At 36.1% G+C, this 23,631-nt stretch overlaps 1 protein-coding gene across 6 annotated transcripts in view; it reads left to right on the top strand.

Moving 5' to 3' along the window:
* LOC121871092 (metallophosphoesterase 1-like) overlaps positions 1-18,433 on the top strand; it is a 58,468-nt gene extending 40,035 nt beyond the window's left edge. For 3 of the 6 annotated variants that reach the window (XM_042373233.1, XM_042373235.1, XM_042373234.1), the window contains 9 exons: positions 7,528-7,676; positions 7,854-7,990; positions 10,631-10,701; positions 10,968-11,109; positions 12,210-12,376; positions 12,698-12,789; positions 13,952-14,074; positions 16,177-16,326; positions 17,347-18,433. In XM_042373233.1, coding sequence (XP_042229167.1) covers positions 7,563-7,676; positions 7,854-7,990; positions 10,631-10,701; positions 10,968-11,109; positions 12,210-12,376; positions 12,698-12,789; positions 13,952-14,074; positions 16,177-16,326; positions 17,347-17,517 — 1,167 coding nt within the window. In that variant the 5' untranslated portion in view covers positions 7,528-7,562 and the 3' untranslated portion in view covers positions 17,518-18,433. Of the gene's footprint in view, positions 1-3,928; positions 4,452-5,664; positions 5,785-7,527; positions 7,677-7,853; positions 7,991-9,165; positions 9,251-10,630; positions 10,702-10,967; positions 11,110-12,209; positions 12,377-12,697; positions 12,790-13,951; positions 14,075-16,176; positions 16,327-17,346 lie in introns of those variants that run through there. The other 3 variants (XM_042373232.1, XM_042373236.1, XM_042373237.1) reach the window with 3 other exon arrangements.
* Positions 18,434-23,631: the final 5,198 nt, after the last annotated feature.

Below are 23,631 nucleotides of genomic sequence, written 5' to 3'. Positions count from 1 at the left end.
AGATAACTTATGGAAAATTACCGCTACTTGTACTTATTAGCCTGAGATAGTTCCTGGGGCAAAAAGCGCTCTTTTGAGCAGAGTTCACATTTCCAATACTGAATATAAGAATTAATATACATCAGTGTGGTTTGTGGTATGGTGGGAAGGCTGATTACACGTACAGTGGTGTAGCCATTCATAAGATCTTCAACATGTTTTTTTTTCGAATATCGTGAGTCATATCTGCAGCAGGTGTACAGTGGAGTGCTGTGAGTAATGTCGCGTCACGTCACTTGGGGGGGGGTGATGGGAATGAAGCAGGATGAAGGTGGACACTCAGTGATCACATAGTTTGAGGAAGTAGTTGTATGTCCGGGATGAGTTTCAGGGGAGTGGAAATCCCAGATGTGTTGCACTGGGTGTTTTTAATGGAACCTTTGGACAAGTCCGTCACCATGGGGGGGTCTCGAAGTGATAAAACGAAGCTCCCTTGTCTCTTTAAAAAAAATTTAAGTTAAATCTCACCAAAAGAGCCACGGATGGTCTGTGTAAACGGTATGCCCTGACTTGAAAACATAAATATCGTTTCGAAACCATTTGTTTTAATACCCAGTGCACGTGGCCTCAAAATATCCATGAAATTTGTAAAAGTTAAAAAAAAAATTCTGGCAGGCGCTTATAGTGGCCCCCTCCCCAAACCCCAGCTTTATAGGTTCGCCGTTTATGACACAATACAGTATGTGTGTTGTACAATTACCCCCAAAAATCCGCCTCGCAAAAGGGGGATGATGGGCCTTGCTGTACTGTACATCAAGCAGGAGGCAGCCAGACTCCTCGGGTTAAAAGTAGACGATCGATCGACAAATCTTAATGAAAAAGCACGTTAAAGCTGTTGGTTAACCCAGGATCATGTTATGCCGTAGACAGTATTTCCACATATTCACCTAGTGACTATCTTGTAAAATTTCCCTGTGAATCAAACTATGAAAGAAAATTTCTTTGACCTTGTTGAAATGTAGGATTGTTCTGTTTCCCTGTAAATGACGCCTTGACTTCAGTCCCACAATTTCCTGTGTAAACTCGAACTTTTTTTCCGCTCTAAAGAATTGACGTGTGTGGGCGAACATCGAGCAAATTTACCCGGAAATGTAACTCAGGTTCCAATTCTGTGAAAGTATGCATAAAAATGACTTGCTCTTCAGTTTTTCTGCTTTTTGTTTATCTACCACACACCTGAGGAGTGGAACACACGCTGCCTCGGATACTGTGAAGAACTAACAACCGTGAGGTGATGAAAAGAAAATCGAGGGGGGGGGGGGAGTCCTGAAGGTGTTCCATACTGAATGACAATTCACTTTTTATAGATTAAAAAATATGATTATTTTTGTGTTATATTGTCAGCCGGGGTTTATCATCGTTGAAGTCAGGTTTCGGAAAAAAATACCCAAATTTGGCAGATTGCAATTCGAAACGTTGCTATTACAAATATTTACTCAGAAGTCGAAATTTTACGTTTAACACATTATTAAATAATGTGTTAAACTCAGTCTCTTTAAGGATAAATTTTCTCCTTAAAGAGACGGAGTTATTATGTTAAACATTAACAGTTGGTTTTCCCAATTAAATTATTATTTCTCTTCCTTAATGTATCTATAGAGAAGCAAAAGATACTGCGAGTAACTGGGTCATATAATACAGTATTATGGACTATTATGCCAGGAACTACTTTATGCCAAAGTTACGGGAAGTTCATGACCCTGCATTAACACTCCAGAACACAACTAAGCTCTCTTTGGTTTCCACAAATAACAATGTTCATTTCGGACTGTCTATATTTCTAAAACATCCTGTCCTTCATGGGTCTGCTGCGCCCGTGGAAGGATGTGATGATTCAACGTTGTCTTCCTTCAGAAGGCCACCAGCCACACCTGTGAATGTTGAACTGTTATGAGCAGATACAGGGACATGATCACAGAATAATAGTTCTTGACATGCGATATGAAGGGAGTGTGAAACTACTTCTAAGGTTGTCCTCATAAACTGTACAGTATATCCTTTTATTTCCTCTCCAAACTTTTTCACAATGTGCAAAATAATATTCATGTTATATACCAGAAATTTCCATGCAACGATTTTTTTTCATGTGATATGAAAATGACATTCACATATTTATGAACCACCAAAACGTTAATCCATACATAATATTAATGAAAGGTTAGCCATGCGATTATTCAAATAGTGTAGTTATTTCTTTACCTCACAGACAATAATGGCAGGGGCGGAATGTACGTACATTTATGTCAGAAGCACCAGTAGCACCACCCCTCTCCTCAGTGTTTTTCTGTCCCGTGTATTCTGTGTCCTACCTCTACACACACACACACACACACACACACTTTCCTCGCTCGGGAAGTTATCATTGACTGAGGCTTTCCCTGGGTGTTCACAGAGCATGACTGTATCTTCACTTCCTGACTTCTGTAATTGTTGGCAATTCTTTCCCGTATACCATATAATCCTAGCGTTTATTGTTCTCCTTTCTTTCCTTCTTTTCCCCTTCAGTTAGTCTTGTTAACTAATATGCCGTTGTTGTAGTTATGATGTTATTACTGCGCTACAACAAGTCAAGTCTTTAAGCAGTGGCGCACCCAGGGGGGTTTCCTGGGTGCCCGGAAACCCCCCCCCCCTCCAGGTACTGCATGGTGCGGCCAACCCATACCTGACCTGGCGACACCTTAGTAACACGAAGGTTGGGTCAGTTTACCTGACCTCACTCCACGCCACGGTAACTTCCACCACCTCTGCCATTCCCATGCACCTGAATGCACCTAAATTATACCATCTTCAACCTCAGATTATTTCCTAAGATTCAGTCCAAATGGCGTCAAATATTGGTCAGATTTCAAAAATTTGTCCGGGGGGCTTACAGCGCCCCCCCCCTCCCCGGACCCCCCAGTTGAAAGGGCTCGCTGCGCTCGCCAGACTTCTCAGTAATTTGGACCCCCCCCTCCCCCTACTCAATTTCTGGGTGCGTCCCTGTTAAGCGCGTAAACAAGGTCAGTTATTGCACAAATTCAACGACAATTAAAAGTTTTGAGAGATAAAACTCTCTGTTGCATTCTATAAAATCTGGACACAAACTTAAAGGCTGCAATAAAAGCAAAGTGGGCAAAAGTTAAGCTCGCGTGTCATTAATAATAAAGTTCTGCATATGTTAGTTAGTTTAAGAATAATTTATGGGTAACAGTTAATTAATTTATTAGTTTTATAAATTATATACTTTATATATTGTTAACTGCATATAGTACAACCACGTTATAATGCTAGCTACTTATATGACCACCTCTGTATTGTGCTAGCTGCTTATATGACCACCCCTGCGTTTTTTTTTACCTTTTTTTACAGGGATTAGCCCACCCGGGCGCAGGTCACTGACCCACATCGGGGCCTGGGGTCGAAAATGTAATAATAATAATAATAATAATAATAATAATAATAATAATAATAATAATAATAATAATAATAATAATAATAATAATAATAATAATAATAACGGATGAATCTCACACTAACTACAATACTACTTTCAATCAAGAAATTCCTTGATGAAGTGGGCAGGGCTTATATGACCACCTCTGTAATGTGTTAGCTGCTTAATAACGATTATCTCTTTATTGTGTTAGCTGCATATAACGACCACCTCTGCATTGTATTACCCAAAGTTATTTATCTTAAACTTTGGTGTTAGCTGCTTATAACCACCATCTTTGTATTGTGTTCGCTGCTTTTAAAGACCATCTATGTTGTGTTAGATGACCTCTGTATAGTTAGCTGTGTACATATTGACCTTTAGAATCTTATTTATCTGTAGCGAGCACAAATGTTTAATGTTGGTTTAAAGCGATAACCCCATGTTACCTAGAACCACCTCCTTACTGTATAGCGATACCTTTTGTGAATATGTACCTTGTATATCTACACTTTCTACAGTACTTGCTGAACCAATGTTAATATACATGACGATTTTACGGAATAAATATCTATTGATTTACAGCAAGTGTTGGTAGCGGGGTCAGGGGTTACGGGTAGTTTATTATGAAATTAAATACCGGTATGCAATATCTCCCACATCCAAGTAAATTTATGTACATTTTTGTGTGTGGATAAGAACAAATTTAAGTAATATAAGAATTATACATTATGAGAAAAATGAAGTTTCTTTACTGAGATTTGAGGATATTTACGTTAGTGGACTTGACTTGAGAGTTAAGACCCGACCCTCGGTGATGCAAGACGAGCTCGATACTGAGGAGTGTCACGGGTGTTCTGCTATGTAATTACTGAACCAATGTACTGAACCAATGTACTGAACATAGCAGGATTCCTTTACTACAACTACACCCACGGAGGAGGAGGACCTGTAAGGAGACTCATAACTGATTCAGCTATCAAATAAAAATATCAGTCATGTAAGTATGTTGTACAGTTTCCATGCCAATTTATTGTTATTGATGTAATGTATTTTCGCTTGATATAATAAGTAAATAAGTGTAATATTCAGCTTATGTATTTTTAGTTTGTTTGTTCAAGTTTCACTGTTGGGTGACCATGGTGTTACACTGTGTATCAGGAGGTTGTAATGGTTAAGGAAAGGGTCGCGACTCGCTACTATAAATTCTTGTTATAGTAAAACTTTAGAAAATAGCTTTTGTAACTAAATTAAATGTTTCTAAATACAAATTGTATATAAAACCGAATGAGTCTCACACTAACTACAGTACTACTTTCGGTAAATTTGCACTGTCACACCACACTCTGTTAGAAAGTAAAATATATATTTTTCTAGTGTATTTGTGTGTGTTTAGACCGAATATGACCTTCATTTCTGGCGGAAATTAGCCTTTTTTATCTTTTTTTTTTTCGTTGGACGTTTTCCGAAAAAAAATCATGGCAAAATACACCAAAAAACACTATTAAAACAAAAACCAAACCAAACCTAACCTAACCTAACCTAACCTAACCTAACCGACTCTCACCATATGATGGAATCACTTATTTCTTACCTTATTGGCCTGGATCTTGTTCATCTTGGTCTTTGCGATATTTACATTCAGTCTTGCTCTTAGTACACTTTACTGAGGTTGGAAGAACACCATGCAATTGAAAAAATGCTAAAGTTTCTTCGTTTTTTTCCCAAAAACTTACAATCAGCTCCATATAATTTATGTGACACCCATTGCAGGTGAGGCAGGTGATAATGGAGGAAGATTAATGGAAGAAAATAGATACAATTTTGGATATGCTATCTTCGTTATTGTACATTTCCGCTGGTAGTGTAATAGATGAAAATTATCTTATAATTAGACGTCTTATTAGAATATGATAATAGATTAATGGTAGGGATGTGTGGTGTGTAAATGCAAAAATACCCTACTTTCAATCAAGAAATTCCTCAATGAAGTGGGCAGGGCTTGAGAGGGCAAGTGGAGGGAAAACATGGAAGCAAAACGGGTAAAGGTGTAGATAATGGCTACCACCAGAAGTTGTTTGTTGTTTTTTTATTTTTTTGCTGTATTTATTGTTTTGATGATTTTAAGTATATTAAAATAAACGACAACTTTCTATTATGATTTTAAGTATATATATATTTTTATTTACTCCCGCTTCACAATTCTCCTACCGGTGCCATTTTTTGTTTACGTCGCTGAATCCCACTTCGAGAGACGTTTCCAATAAATGATAGTGAACGCTACCACAAATTCCTCCTCGCCATTGCTGATGTATTTCAACCTCAATATTAAGGTAAGTTGTTTAACGCATAAATTAACACGATAATGCAAAGAACCTAATAGAACCATACCTAACATACCCAACCTATGGGTATGTTAGGTATGGTTCGTTTCTATTTTTGTGTTTAATATCATGATATTAGTGTGTAGAAAAAAAGTCAACTAATTCGGACAATTCCTTCTGGTGGTAGCCGTTATCTACACCTTTGCCGTAAAAGGAAGTATTTTTATTTATTTGCATTGTCTACTGTACTGTGCAGGTTTAGGTGCGTTCTGGAGCCAGGCCGAGTACTTGTCAACAATGCATAACAGACGTGACTGACTGCCTAAGCGGCTAATGAGCCAATCATTGACAAAGACAATAAAGTAAAGTAAATATACATTACTTTTACTTTTGCATTACTTTTATCTTCTTCACCACTGATCGGCTCTTTAGCCACTTGGGCGATCGGTCACGTCTCTGTTACGCACTGTTGGCAAGTACTGGGCATACACCGGCTCCTGAATGTACCTTAACCTGCTCCAGTGTTGGCCAAGTCTTATCTTGAAAGAGCTCACACTCGGTGCCGTCACAACACTTTCTGGCAGATTGTTCCAAGAGTTAACAACTCTCACTCCGAAAAAATTTGCCCTCGCAGTTTTCTGGATCTGCGACTTCTTCAGCCTTGAGCTGTGACCCATTGTGAGGCGAGCGTCTGTCAGCTCCAGTTAAGAACACCCGACTGAGTAGTGCCCCTTGAGATGCTTATACACCTCAATTAGGTCGCCTCTTGCCCGTTTGTAGTATGAGCAGTTATTTGTCCAGTCAAGGACCTTTCCTTCTCTGCTAATTTTGTCTGACTGGTCAGGGTTGGTGATTTAGACTACTGAATTCAATCACTTGCAAACATGGTTAGAATAAGCCACGTTAGGTTAGGTAGGGTGGGGTAATACTTTAGATGTCAGACTCATGGGAAGGAGCCACTTAAGGGAAATTTTCTGAAGGTGGAAGGTGAACATGGTGTTCCCAAGTGGCAGCCACTGTATTCACTCTTAATTAATACAAGGAAATTTCTCCACCTTCTTTCTATTCGTGAAGCAAGAAACAAGTTTTGTTTTATTGAAAATTCCCCGAAGCAGCCTCTTCCCATGAGTCTGATGACTAACAGTGTTATCTAGGTTAGGTTAGTTTAGGTTATAGTTGCAAGTGACCTACTTTGGTAATCTAGGATCAGTATCATAAGCTTCGAACAATTAGAATGAATTCCGGATAAGTAGTGGGGGAAGTAAAGGGCTGACGGAAAAACAGCCACTGCCATACATAGTGGTTATTTGTCTGTCATGACATCATCAGCATCATCAATCTTGACCAATCAAGGACAAATGCCAGACAAATAGCAGCACTGTACTGTAGTAAGTAAAAGTCCATGACAAGACACATACCGGGTAACCACTGCCTAAATTATGACAATAGCAGCTCTTAAAATATACACTGCAAGCTATACCATTGTTATATACCTGCACTGTAGGCAAATAGGTACAGTAACTGTTCAGTACAGTATACTCTGCAGCCCATGTACTGTACTGTACACCACATACAGTTCCTACATGGTCTATATTCATGCTGAACTGTATGCTGTTACTGCATTGTTTATATGCATGGCTTTTAAAACCTGTCTGATAATTTTACCTGGCTATGCAAATGCTGTCTTTTAAGACTCATATTACATATTGTATTTTATTAATACTGTATAATGAATTTTATTTTATTTTTCAGTGGATGTTTGGCTGTACATCTTGACTACTGAGTGGATGATGGTAGCGAAAATTAGACTAAATCTTCGGTTCCTGGTGAAATTAGCCGTCACTATCGCAAGTGTGATCTTTTATTGTGAATTTTTGCACTACTATGTTGTCGTATATCAAGTAAGTTGTTTTACTAAAAATGTTGAGTTGTACTTTACCCTTCCTGTGTAAAGTACTGTAGTATATCATATTGTATATTACTTTGTCCAGTACATTTATTGTAATGACTGTAAATACACCTGTACAGTAGATATACAGTACAGTACCATATAGTGAAATCTTTCTACTTTAACATAGTGTCACTGGCCTGCATTGAATCCTCAAACTGCCAATCAAAATATAACTGATAAAGGGACACAGCTTCATGCCATGGTTCTTGCAGACACCCACTTGTTAGGAAGCAGAAATGGACACTGGTTTGATAAACTACGCAGGTAAGAGGAAGAAAGGTATTGTTGTTTTTACTTTTAATTTTCTTGAACATTTTAATGAGGTGTCTTGTATATTAGTGTCAGAGACTTAGCCATTCCTTACCTCACCCCTCCCCACCCCCACTCCCATAGGGATAAAATTTGACCCAAGTTATTTTACAGTATTTGAGGGACATGTTTGATCAATGACTTGATTTAACCCTTTTTATGTGGAAAGTTTGTCATTCACACAGGCGTTATTATAAAACAACCTCATAAATGAATGGTCTGAAAAATGACAGATGAAATTCAATGTGGACAAATGTAAAGTACTTAGTCTAGGAGATGTAAACAGAGAAACCAGATATCGGATGAACAACGATGTTATAGAGAAATATGAATGTGAGAAAGATTTAGGAGTAATGATAAGTAGGAATCTTAAGCCAAGTGAACAATGTGTATTTGCTCGAAACAAGGCTAATACAGTTCTTGAGTTCATACAAAGGAGTGTTAGTTACAAGACTAAAGAGGTTATCCTGAAATATATCTTGCGCTTGTGAGACCTCACTTGGATTACGCAGTTCAATTCTGGTCACCGTATTACAGAATGGATATAGAATCCCTAGAAAGAATTCAGAGGAGAATGACAAGACTAATCCCACGCATTAGGAACCTCAAGTACAGAGACAGGTTAAAGCATCGTAATTTGCACTCCCTCGAGAGACGTAGAGTGAGGGGTGATATGATAGAGGTGTATAAATGGAAGTCAGGGCTAAACAAAGGTGACATAACAAAGGTACTCAAACTATCCAACCAGGAGCAAACTCATAACAATGGTTTTAAATTTGAAAAATTTAGATTTAGGTTTGAAATAGGTAAACATTGGTTTGGAAATAGAGTAGTGGATGAATGGGACAAGTTACCAAACATCATTATTGACTCGAATGTGATGGATAGCTTCAAACATAGGTTGGATGGATATATGAGCAATAGGGGTTGGGTGTAAATGGGACTGCCCAGTATGGGCCAATAGGCCCGCTGCAGTTTCCTCCATTCTTATGTTCTTATGTTTGAAGGACACATGCTGGAGTTGGTGGGATTTTTATTTTGCTTTCATATTCTGATTTTGTCCCTTCTGCAACCCCCATCTTTACTTCAACCTTTAAAGGTTTACATCCTGATTTATTGTTTGAGTACAGGAACCAGAAGTCATCCGCACTGGAAGATTTTCAGCTGTTCGTGTCCACTTGTGTGGTGGCTAGGCTTTGTGTATGGACTTGTTTGGTGAGTACAGTACTGTACTGATACTGTAAATGTTGTTTTTATTAGATTTTCTCATAGGAATATTATTTTTGTATTGTTTCATCCTATACTGTACATACATGTACAGTATGTTTACTAACAAGAAAATAGCTTGTGAAATGTAATTAACCATTTTGGTTGTACATTTGTCTTGTGAATATTTACAAATTCGAGTGAGCAGCACATGGATACCCTGATGTTCAATTTATTTTTTTTACAGTATAGACACTACACATCCTAAATCAGTTAAGATTAGTCTACAAACCAGTGTTGACTCAAGAAGAAAAATATAACGGAGTGGTATTTTTCTTTCTTTTTTGTGCTTAAACAGTACTGTACTTATGTTTTTTATTTGCATGTTCTTATTTTGTGTCCCTCTGTGATTGTAATTAGATGGCTTATTGTTAAAATTAAACAGAAATGAAAAGAATTGGTTCAATACTCAGGGGACAGTGGATTTTTAGTATGTACCCCTAGTTAGTACTAAACTGCTTTGGGGACTGCTGCTCTGTATCAAATGTTTAGCCACTGGGGGCATGGGGGTAGTGCAATAGTTAGTAATAACGTATGAAACATTAACCTAAGGAATCGATATGATTGTGTCTTTTTTTTCTCTCAAATCCTTTCTTGCTGCTGGTTCAAAGTGGTGAATCAAGAGGAACATGGATTCCCACTTCTTTTGTTCTCTCTGATCTGCTGTAACAGATGTATTCTGTTGCAGAGTTCCCATTCCACAACAGGTCCCCAAGATGTAAATTTTTATTTACCCTGTTTCCTATTTCTTCATAGAATTTAACATTATGGATTACACACCACTGTGTTCTTTGATCAGACACACACACACACACACACACACACACACACACACACACACACACACACACACAGCTGCTTCCTATATGCCCATTCCACTCCACTCCCAACCAGCACCTTCCTCACCCTAACCATCTACCACTTTCTCAGTCTTTACTGCTTTTAGATACTATCCACCGTTGAATTTATGTGTTCCTTTCATCAATGTTTTCCTTCCAAGTCTCTCAATATAGTTCACTCTTGGTATTAATGATTCTTGTTCCTTCTTGCTGTCCACTCTAAGTATTCCTCTGAAGTACTTTATTTCTACCTCCTCTTGTTTCCAGAGAACATTTTTAATAGTTACAAGATAATGTTGTCTTAATTATCTATCTGTAAATCCACTTTTGTAATAAGGAAAACAGAATGTCAGAACTGTGAGGAAACATACCTAACATTCCTTTTCCATGGAGATAAATTTCATCTATGTAAAATAAAAAATTACTGTAGTGTAGTTCAAATTCAGAAAGTCAAAATTTCAGTGGCTTTTTATTTTTCTATTTTATACAGAGAGTGGCAGATGCACCGTGCCTTTCAGACAGCCGTTGCCCTTCACAAGCCGAATGTGTTCATATTCTTAGGTAAATTATGAAAAATGTTTCTTTGCATCAAATCCCAGTAGATACAGTAATCTCGAGTAGAAGATTTTTAAAAGATAGTTTTGTATATAATTTTTGTAGGAAATATCTTAAAACCTTCCACATAGATCTGTTTCATGAAATAGATTCCAATTTTGATCTATTTGTTGTTGCCAACCTGTTCTTTGTACAGTGCACTCATTTTTGGTACATAGATTAAGATGTAATAAGAAATATACTACTGGATTATTTGGATATCTTTCAAACAGGTGACTTGTTTGATGAAGGGAAATGGTGCAGGCCAGAAGAGTTTGTGGAGTATGTAGCGAGATTTCATGATTTGTTTTCTGTACCAGAAGATGCCCATGTCCTCATAGCTGTTGGAAATCATGATATTGGTTTTCATTACAGGTATTGTACAGTATTGCTCCTTTTTTAACTTTTCACTTAAAATCAAACAAGTGATGGACAGTAAAGATTTTTTTTTTTCACATTGAACAGCAGCGTTGTTAGTGTTTACATTTTTTAATTCATTGTGTACTGTACCTTCCTCTACTCTACTCTACTTTTCTCTACTGTATATTTAATATACATCACTATAGTGCATTTTTCTCAGATGAGAAAAGATGCCCCGCCCCTTCTCAAGACTTACAGCTCATTGGCAGTTTCGATCTGTCCAATTTCGTCCTGAAGTCAGGATGTATTTCAAATTAGTTTATTCATAATCGTTGGGATGACCGTATTTGACGAGAAAGATATTTACCTAAATTATATACAGATACAGTACAAACATTCATTATTTCAAACATACGTAAGTACGTAGGAAGTTTATCAGAAGTATTATTCATGAATTAAATGTTAAACTCTGGTAGCAAATTCACGCTTTCGGAGGATGCATTTAATTTATACTTATTTTATGCACAATAAGGCATACTAAGACAAATTACGTATCATTAATACTACATTATGCAAAAACTAACATTTTAAACGATCAGAATCACATTGAAATATTTACACGGCCATCAGCAGAGGCAGGAAATATGACTGTGAACAACTTCATATTTCGGCCTGACGATGTAGTATGCCTTATTGTGCATAAAATAAGTATAAATTAAATGCATCCTCCGAAAGCGTGAATTTGCTACCAGAGTTTAACAGATAATTCATGTATGGAACTGACTTTGATGTATACTGACAATAATACCTATCTATCTGGCTGTAATGCTGGTGCCAGATTGTGTTTGTTGCAGCAAGTTCATTTTACTTCCTTATCAATATTAGTAACACCCACAAATGTACCATAGAAACTTGCTATATAATGTCATACAGTGTTTCAATTAAATACAACCACTAACACATGAAAATTATCCTCAGAAACCACTCATCCCACTCACTGTTAATGGAGTTTATGCCATAAGCTTCAAAATCATGGTAATCATTGTTTTTTCTTTATTGGTTTAGTTATCAGTAGTTTTTTTCACATTATTATTGATATGTCATGTTCTTTGCAGTGTAAATCCATACCTTGTGAATCGGTTTCAACGAGCCTTTGATGTTGGTCCAGTGAAAATGCTTCAGATAGAGGGTGTCACTTTTATCATCCTCAACAGCATGGCCATGGAGGGAGACAACTGTTTCCTTTGTAAGCCAGCCTTAAACAGGGTCAAAATTATATCAAGTAAGTCAGATATTTTGAATACATATATGACAAGTAATTAAATAATAATGTTTAAAAGCTTATGGACAAGGATCAGAATATAAATATTTTTTAAGTTCTTTTGTGTTCAACAGTGATATAAATGGTATGTAGAAGTAGCCAGCCTTTGGAAGCGGAAACTGAAGTAATACTGTATGTACACATTAGGTGGAGGGAAGCAACATTGTAGTAAAATTGCTTGGCATATGATTTCCAAAACCTTGCAATGAAGATCAAATTATCACTTGTACACATAATCATGTAGCCTTTAATCTATTGTTGCTATTTTTTTTCTCATGACAGAGCAGTTGAGTTGTGCTGCAGGTGACAGTGAAGCTTGTAGGCATTGGCAGAGCCTTGCACTTCATCAGTACAGTGATCCGATCATCTTGCAAGTAAGGCATCATTAACACAAGAAAACTATACACTAAACAGTACAACATTAGGAAAAACATTAATATATTGGACTTGTATACAGGTATAAATTATGACAAATGATGAGGTATTTAACATCTAGCACTATATAACTTAAAATAAATTGTATATTATATGCCTCTGAAACATCTGGCATAGGTTTCCTTTTTCCAATTTGATTTTAAATTGGTATTTCCACGATCAGTTATTGATATTTTATTTCTGGAATTTATCTGTACTGGATCCATCAGTCAGACAGAAAACTCAAGGAGGATTCATTTGTTGCTTTAAGTTGGCACGGGTGAACTTAAACCATACGGCATATGAAAATTTATACATATACAGGTACCGCTAGTCCATTTTGCAACACTCCAAAATCCATAGAATTCGTACTAATTTAACTTTCTTTGCTTTTAATTTTCTTAGCATTACTGTACTTGTCATGAAGTTTATCCCCTTAACAGAAAATCCTGGACTCACACTAGTAAGAGTAAATTGTATTGGCAAGTAATCTCCCAAATTATAATTACATCTTTCATCTAAGTAAGTTCTTGTCACTGTCATACAACTGTCATTAGTTTTCAAGTGTGGTTTTGTCAAATGTGTTACCAGGATTTTCATGTTCAAATTGTATTACTGTATTAACCTGTGATGGAAGACACTTTTTGTTATCCTCACACAGACAGTGTTCATAAACCTTAGTAAGGAAATAAAGGATGCTGAATAAAAAGATATGGGAAAAATATCAACTCATAGCATTCACATATAGTTTTGAATATTTACTGTATACAGTACTGTATCTGTCAAGTGAACCTTTCAGTAATATGTGTGATGGTTAATTATATTGGTTAAATAAGCAGTTGTAAAATATGGGAAGTTGGGTTAATTAGGCTGTTGGAAAAAGAATGACAGTGAAGGAGGGAGGGTACTTGATTTGACCACTGAACACCATTGCAGGAAAGTGCTTGCAGAGAGAGTACCTTTGTGAATCATATAGGGCTGGCAGTTCAGTGATGTAAAGACCCACTTTTTCAACTTTTGCCAAATAAAGTTTCCACAGTGTGTATCACACTGGTTCTTTGTGTAGACTTACTGGTTAATAATGTTACATACCTATATCTTGCTTCCTGTATCTTCCTTCAGCATTATCCACTGTTTCGTGAGTCTGACGCAGTATGCAATGAGCCAGATGAAGCCCCAGCAGATATAAAGAATATCATGTTCAGAGAACGATGGGAATGTATATCAAAGGACTCGACAGAAATGGTATGTTTCAAAAAAAAATTTAACCATCTTATTTCGTATATTTATAGCCTTTCCAAGACTGGCTGTTTAATACAGTATTTTTATGGATGGAACTTCATGAAATAAGAGTAAGAATGTGTTAATGCAAGATAGTAAAGTTGTGGTACAGGAGTATGAAAGAAAAGTTGACACAGTAACATTATACAGCTACTCCTCGACTTACAACATACTCGACCTACAACCACCCGGACATATGACCGCCTCAGTCGTACCAAAATTTTTTCAAATTACGTATTTTCGAGTCCCAACGTTAGTGATTGCGCTGTGTACAGTGGTCCCTCGGTTAACGAGCACAATCCGTTCCAGCAGGTTGCTCGTTAACCGAAACCATTGTTTCAATGGGTTTTGGGTAATTGGTTCCAGCTCACCGAAAATTGCCTAAATTCAACAAAAAAGGTAGAAAAGTACACTTACTTTGAGGTGTGTATGTAGAAGGCTCCTGGATGATGATGATGATGATGATGATGGGAATTAGAATGGGGGTGGAGGAGAAGGGAGAAGAGAAGGCATTGGGGTGGAAGAGAAGTCACCCCATGGCACCATTTCACCCATAAAATTTTAGTTCTCTTGGTGTAATTCAAGATTATTTTCTTTAAATCAACACTGCACTGCATTATATATTGTCAATATGTAAAATAAATTTCAAAATTACCAATAATTTGCTTGGAAACACAGAAAAAAGCATTTAGTTGAAGAGAGTCTCAAGCAAGATGTTACCTCCACTGAAAACAGAGAGAGACTAACGCCTGTCTGGTGTGTTAACAGGCTGGATGGCATGCCAGAAACTAGTTTCTTTACCTTCAATTATGTTCAATAATTGTTAAAATGACTAAAAAAGTTAATATTAAACTTTTAAAATTATTGAATAGTATAAACTTCTTGATATTTACTAAAATAGTAAGGAATTTAAGCCCTAAAACCGATTACTGTATTGGCGGACTAATACTACAGCTGGTGGACTGCCAAATGCAAGCGAAAACATGTTGAAGTCGGCTCGTAAAAAACTCGTTAATCGAGGGATTGCTCGTTAACCGAAGTTAAGAATCTTATGGAAGGTAAATCGTTAACCGAAATCTCGTTAACCGAGGCGCTCGTTAACCGAGGGATCACTGTACTGACAAAATTTTTGTTTGTAACTCACTTTAAAATGGCTGGCAAGCTTAAAAGTGAGAGTTTTGTGGTGCTGAGAAGAAAAAGAGACACTCATTTTAGATTTTCTAAGTATTATTTAAGCATTTTCGACTTACGACCAATTCGACTTATGACCTGGATTTGGGTCCCTAACCCCGTCGTAAGTCGAGGAGCAGCTGTATACAGGTAGCCCCTGATTTACAAGGATTTAGTTTATGAAAATTTACTGTTACAAAAAAAATCAAATGCTTACATTCACAAGCAAAAGTTGCAAGGTTATGGATTTTTTTTTTTTTTTTGTTATAATGAAAATGTGCTAAAATAAATAATAATTAATTTGTTTACAACCACTATGCTTCCTTATTTCACAAACTTATTCTTCAACACACTCAATGTTAGTAAATCTTCTGCAGTTATCATATAACTTACTCCTCAAACTCAAGTGACCTGTTACTCACACCACCACACACCGTCACTCAGCCAGTTGTCTGACTGTCCAATTTCTCTTCATTTATTCTCATGTAATTTGTGTTAAAGTAAAGAAAAGAAAATTAGTCTGTACAGTATATTAGTCTTAAATTTCTAATGCTAATTATGTATAATTGTATTATGCCATTTGTAATAACTTTCATAGAAAGTGCAGTTGTTTTATCTACAGTATAGTGCTGTACAGTATAGCCAAATTGAATATTCCGAATTTTTTGCAAGTTTTGTGACCAGTGCAGATGTAGTGGAGATTTGAAGATTAACCACAACTAATTGATTAACATCCTTTTTGTGCTACTGTGCCCAGTTTTAAAAGATAGGTGCTTGTGATAATGTGTTAATATTATTAATATGTTTATTAATTTGTTAAAAAAAGGTGTAAATAGATAAGGAAAAAATAATAATGAATCAGAATTTCCACATACTAAAATTTGACCTTATGACAGCTGTTGGAACTGTTATCACCTCGGCTGGTTCTCAGTGGTCACACTCATCATGGTTGCCACGTCAAGCACATGAACCAAGGATCAGCCACACATGAGTACACCATTCCTTCATTCTCTTGGCGTAATAAAAGAAACCCAACATTTTCTATGGTAAGTTACCATTAGATGTTTTTCTAAGACCTAAATTGTCATATCTCTCAGTTCTTAACTTGTATGTGTTAAGGTGCATGAGTTCTTAACTACAGTACCGTTGCTATTTGAACATATACAGTACAGGTAATCAGTTATATCACAGAAAACACAGTACTAGTCAGAAAACTTGTGCTGGGGACATTTCATACATCAAGCTAAACATTTGAGGTCCTTAGTCCCAGAATGATAATATTATATGAAACCTGTAATATCATTAATGTCATATAGTCAGCATCCAGCCAACAACGTAGTGTCTGAACACCTTGAGACCTGGAGAAGTCAGGATAATAGAATGGTCCCCTAGTACAGACATCTGTTCTGTATTAATGATCTTTTACCAAAATTTTATTTAAAGAAATTTTTTGGATTATCTAGTACCATTTCCTCATTTAAAGTGGTGCAGTAGTCCCCCATATGGTCTTTAAACATTATTCTTAGGAGTGGGAGTGTATTACTGGTCAGATGAGGCAGGGGTAGTTGCTTAAGGTTTGGCTTTCATAGCACTTACAGTCACTCATATCCTTATCATTTTCGTTAGTATAATAGAACTTAAGAAGATACAGTTATCTTTTTCCTGTAAAATGCATTCACAATTAACTTTCCAGTATTAAACTCAACAGATTTTTTGTTCGTGGTGTAACATGTTTGATTCCTCAACTCATGTATATACTATATACTTTTTGTTCAGTATTCGGCAGCTTCTGCTTCCTCATCTTCTTAGCACCTTTTGAAACTTTGCTAATGATTTTGTTTGTCATTGTGAAGGTAATCCATTTTCAAAGATATTATCCATAAGCAAGTTTCAGTGAATGAAATGGAGTACTGTAGCGTAGTGTATTTTCTTGGTAAAAGGTGTACAGATCCATGTTGTTGACTATAAGGTACAGTGTTTTAAATGGTATAAGTTTGATAAATATGATGAACAAATTGGGCATGACATACTGCAAGTCTATTAAAGTTGATAATTATTTGTGGTAGCTGACTGTGAGCTCCAACAACTATTCCATCTACAAGTGCCACATGCCTCAAGAGATAACAGTGATTTCAATATATGTCATCTCTACAGCTTGTGTGATAGCTTGGCTGGTGAAAAAGAAACTACGGTCACAGGGCATTATTTATACAAAAGTGTCTAGACACATAGACTAGAAAAAATACTTTTGTTACTTTTATATCTTTGTAATATTAGGTAATAAAAGATCTCAGATTGTATTATTAGTAATGTAAGAATAGTTGTTCATAGATTTTTTAAATGTTGTTAATTAAAACTCCCCAAAAAATTCTGGATAAATTACATAACTTTTTTATCAATGAATCTTTTCTTTAGGATTATAGTGTACAATACATTGCTATGTTTCCAGAAAATTCAGTTTTATGTAAAAGTAATTTTCTCTTTTATGAGAGGATGTTTTATCCCAAAAATTAGACTTGAGTCATTCATAGACATTACAGTCCAAGGATCATGTTATCCACAATGTAAGTACAGTACAGTATTATAGCAGTACTGTATAGTAAAAAACATTGAACAGCAGCAGATTCACAGTGCCCCATGCTAGTTCTCTCCCATGTTTACTTGAGGCCAGACATCCTGACAGGAAGCTTTCACAGATGTGTTACGCACTCAAACACATATGGACTGTCTTCATTAGTTTTTATATGTTCCACACAAAACTTACTGGCACTCTTTAAAAATTCTTTCTTTAAACATTGTCATGCGATACTTCTTCACACTGCCAGAACTCCTCTATCTTTAAATCCATTATGCTACATGTTTTTCTTGTACAGTGGTCCCTCAGTTAACGAATGGTTCGGTTAACGAATTACCTTCCATAAGAATCTTCAATTCGGTTAACGAACAAAAATTTGATTAACGAAATCCTTATGAACATCACGTTTTGTTGTGAGCATCAGCTGATGGGATAGTTTGCCAATTCAGTACCGGGTAATCTGTTCTATGTTTACATTCGTTTCCAGTGGATTAAATATCAAGAAAATTGTGCTCTTTAATATTTGTGCATTTTTTATATTAAAATTATTGGTCATTCTAAAATTTAGCCATCCAAGCTCTGTCTACATAAAGTTTGTCAACTATTATTTTTGGCTCGATATATGTAACTTTATTCATTTATTGAAACTCATTTACATGCACACACTGTCCTAAGGGCAAAGCTGTACTGTACCGGTACATGTAATCAAAATAATGTACAAAATGAATACTAAAATTTTAGTCTAGTGCAAACTATTGCATGTTTACATTCAAATTAATCACTATCTTATAAGAATTCCAGCAATGTAAATTATTTTCTCCCCGGTCACTTCTATGAAATTTTATAAGCAAAAAACTAAAACTCAATCTAAAGGACATAAACAAATAAATACTTCACTAGACCTTCGGTGCTAAATGTCAATCATATTACCTCACCTCCCCCTCCCCCCCCACACTCCCTCCCTCCCTCCCTCCCTCTCTCCCCCATCTGCCCAGCCAGGGTTTTAGACTTATAGTTTTTATCTTGTATAATATCTCAGACTGAAGTTAGGAGAATAATTTGCATTGCTGGAATCCTTGCAAGACAGTGAATAATTTGAATATAAACATATATTTTGCACAAGAGATAAAAATTAATCACCTGTATCACATTACAGTTGTGATTTAAGAGTAAGAGTGTATATGTACGTATATATATATATATACAGTATATATATAGTGATTTAAGGGCGATTTAGGGGAATTTTAGGAGTGTTTCTGACTTTATGTGTTTTTGGCTTTACTTTGTATGTACTTTTCTATGAGCTGGAACCAATTACCCAATATCTCATTGAAATAATGTATTGGTTAACGAACGACTCTGTGGAATTGTGTTCGTTAACCGAAGGACCACTGTATCTTAATCTAATTTTATATTCTAGTCATATTTTGTGTTTATTTGTTAATTTTCATGAAGTAATATAAATATTTAATCGGCTAGTTTTCCGTAAACCAGTATCGTGTGTGTGTTTCTCCGTTGGCTGGAACAATTGGTGCAGAGCACTTCTGGGAATGAGAGATTTCTGGGTAACGAGACGACTCTGAAAGCCAGAAAAAAATCCCTAATCCCCGAAATTTTCCGGGTAACAGAAAAATTTTCAAGAAAGTTCCAGAAATTGCCCATTACATCATCTATCAAACCCGTAAAAATATCCCTCATCCCCGGAATTTTCCAGGCAACGGAAAAATGTTCTCAGAAGTTTCAGAAAATGTGCCTGATTTTCACCTTTTAAACCCGGAAAAAAATCCCCCAGAATTTTCCGGGCATCGGGAAAATTTTCCGGAAACTTCCAGCTTGGGGAACGATTTTCCAAGAAAATTTCAATTCTGGCTATCGGAGAATTCCGGGTTTGAGGGATTCCTGCACGGACAGTACTGTAGTTTGAAATACAGTAAACCCTTGTTATTCACGGGGTTAAGTTCCAAGGAATGACGCAAATAGGCAAAATGAATAGCAACTTATACTCCCTTGTGCACTACTGTACAGTATACCTAAACCAAACAACCGACCAGCAGTGGCAGCACTCATTCCCTCCTTTAACTTGTCTAATAACTCAACTTTCTTTGTCAGGGTCATCACTGACTTCTGCCTTTTACACTTCACATCACTAGCATCGCTAGCACTGACACTAGGCAGCCTTTTTGGGGCCATTTTCATACAGAAACACTAAAGTTTTGAGAGTACAACACGAGATACTGTGGGAAAAGGCTTGCAAGCTAGCCACCATGGTCACCATTTGCTTACCGCGAATCATCGAAATCGCGAATTACAGATCCCCGAATGGCAAGAGTCTACTGTACAGTAAAACACCACATGTTTACTTTCCCATGGAATTGACAGGGTGGTAAACTTCACGACATTGTGAAGTAAAGATATAATTATAACTTTGGTTTGTTGGACCTTGGGACCATGTACCAAAATATCGGGTGTGTACAGTACGTATAACACCTCGCTTCTGCAAATAGTTTCATCGTAAAATGCAGCATGAATAGTGTTGGCACAGCAGCATGGACTGGGTAGCTGAATCTCATACACCTCATAGTCACTTAGAGCAGCTGGACACTGTGGGTGCTTCTTCATCTTGTGTGCTGCCAACTCTCTTTATCTATTATTTTTATATGATGGATTTTCCAGCATTGATTTGTAACAGTTGTATACAGTACAGTACAGCTACTCCCCGACGTACGACGGGGTTAGGGACCGACATCCAGGTCGTAAGTCGGAAATGCTTAAATAATACATAGAAAATCGAAAATGGGTGTCTCTTTTTTTTTCTCAGCACCACAAAACACTCACTTTTAAGCTTGTCAGCCATTTTAAAGTGAATTACAGATGAAAATTTTGTCTGTGTACTGACTTTGGGACTCGAAAATATGTAATTTGACCAAATTTTGGTACGACTGAGGCAGGTCGTTAGTGCGGGTGGACGTAAGTCGGGTAGGTCGTAAGTCGGGGAGGAGCTGTATATGAAATAATAGTAAATCTTTCAATAATTTTGGTCTGTTTACAGTGTTCTCTAAACAATCCATCCCATGCCTGATATTTTAAACTTATCTGATGCTACTGTAGTAAAAAGGCTTCACATTTTTTTCATAATGTAAGAATTGAAAACAATGTAATTGTACCTAATAAAAAAAGCTGCTTTTATATGTAACCCCAATTCAGGTAAAAATTAAAAGCAAAATTTTTTCAGTAATATATTTTCCATTTAATATTGTTAGAAAAATAATAAATATCCCTTTTTGAGAAACATAACACAGAATGGATCATAAGTGAAGCCAACATGATCAAAGCCAAATCTTTAGTAAACAAACTTGTGGCATTGTTCTTATTTATTTATTGTTAATGTCTCAAAGTATGTATTTTAATTTCCAAACTTCATTTATAAAATAAATTGAATTTCTCTTTATAGTACCGAGTACAGTATATATGTATTGTATTTCAAGTTTATTTGCAACTATTTTCAAATTTTCTTTCTTTTCTATTGAATCATAATAATGTACTGTAGTCTGCAATCTTACAAAGTAAAGCAGATTGTTTAAACAAGCCTTACCTCTCATACAGCAGTAAAGTTCCAGTTGTATGTCGTATGGTATGTCCCCATTGATTTTGGGGATTAGCCCCCCAGGGCACAGGTCACTAACCCACATCAGGGCCTGGGGGGGCGAAAATGTAATAATAATAATTCATAGTAAATAAAATTTATAATAAAAAATACACAATTAAAAATAATAATAATAGCAACACTGTAATAATAATAATAATAAAGAACCATAAAGAAATGAAAAGATCAAATGTGAGAAACAATATATATGTGTTGTGTTGTCAATAGTAAGAGAAACAATGGAGACCCTGCAATTGTGTGTAAATGGGGCGGAAAGTCTGATCAGCAACCTGGAACTTGGTCACAATTTTTTTTATGCCATATGGCAGCAGGGTCTACCATCAAACATCACATTATGCTTCCAATATCTTCCCAGGCGGTAGTACCTCCCTGTAGGTACAAGTTTTATAACCAAATAATAAATTGGATACAACCCAGCATGCTTCTTTTATGTAAACATATGATTACAAATGCAAAATCTGTTTATTCATGCTAAGGGAAGTGATCATATCCTTCAACAAGACACGGTTCACCACAGCTGGAGTTGGTTTTATAACTAGGCAGCCTCAACAACTTTACAGTACACATGTTTAATGTAGATTAACTGGTGGTGTGTGTAATTCAGTAAATGAAGGAGTTATTGAAGTTTCCCTGCAGAAGATAAAATATGATATAAATAGTAAAATGTATGAAAAATGGCATAGATCATAATATCTATGAATTTAAAAATACTGTATCACTACTCTGCAAAGACTTGGTTTAAAAATTATGAGAACCTGTAGGGTTCAGTTCAAGGAGTGGCCGTTAGGACCTTGGTGGTCCGCAGGTCGAGTCTGAGTAAAAAATAAAACTTAATTGACCACAATGGTGAAGCTAAGGGAATGGCTGTCAGGCACTTGATGGTGTCCAGGTGAAGCCAGAGTAAGAAAAGAATAATTTCACTTCACTCACAGGTGTGGAAAATAGCCATAAAATAGTGATGATTAACTTTTTCTTTCTCTTTCAGAAATGACATGTGGAAAGTCATTATTATAATTTACTGACATACATTTCCATTGAATTATATTAATATAAAAAACTTGTGAAATGTTCAAAACGAGTTAATGTAAGTGTGATGTTCACACTAGAAGGGTGATTAAAAGTACCTGTACTAAGAGATGTTAATTCTATTGTTAATGTACTGTACACTTATTACTGTATAATATGGGAGAAATATCAGTACATCTTGTGCCACATATAAAGGTTAACAATAGCAAAAGAACAATAAGCAATTTAAAGCAAACATTTTTAAAAATTTTAATGGAATTAGCAATTTTAATAAGTGAAATCAAAAACTTTCAACTAGTTAATACTGTAATGATATTATCCCATTTAACCAAATTATCTGATGACTAAGGAAATCAAACTGAAGATATTAAACTTAATGTAAATTGGTGTGGATATTTAATCACCTAAGTTTCTCATGAGTAAATTGTGGGTACAGTATAACTAGATTAATATTTCAAGGTCATGGGGAATAAATTTTACAAATGTATCAAATAAGAAAGACATAGCGATATCCCCTACAGCAAATACTGGCAGCTATATTATATATGGGGAGAACTGGATAAGCACCACCTTCATTATCACACCAATTAAAGAAAACTGGGAGATAAGGAAAGATGCTAGATAACATACTGTATGCAGGTGCTTCTCTACTTACGAACGAATTACGTTCCTGAGGCTTGTTTGTAAGTCCAACTTTACTCTTGTAGATACCAAACATATTGTAAAAAATGAAAAGATTACATATGGATATTTAGTTCAGCTATACCCTTTAATACAGCCTTAAAACCTGGCTCACTCTTCTCTAAGGTAATGTTTGTTCTATCTGGAATTTGCTTCAAAATAATCCAGTCTCATCCACATTAAACACCTGTTCTTGCAGGTAACCCCCTCAGTGAGATGTTTGTGTATTTGAAAGTTTGTAAGTTGAATGTTCTTAAGTAACGGAGCACCTGTATATAAAAGCAGTGACATGACCAGTAAAATGCTGTGAAAGCTAGTCCTTTATTGATAAGTAAGTTAGGTTTTGGTGAGTCCTGCATCTGACTTATGGATCTGTTTGTATTAATTAGCAGATATACTTATATT

The sequence above is a fragment of the Homarus americanus genome, unplaced genomic scaffold (genome assembly GCF_018991925.1).
Source record: "Homarus americanus isolate GMGI-L3 unplaced genomic scaffold, GMGI_Hamer_2.0 scaffold52512, whole genome shotgun sequence".
Taxonomy (NCBI): domain Eukaryota; kingdom Metazoa; phylum Arthropoda; class Malacostraca; order Decapoda; family Nephropidae; genus Homarus; species Homarus americanus.
Note: the sequence above shows the minus strand (reverse complement) of the source record. Positions and strands in the feature narration are given on the sequence as shown.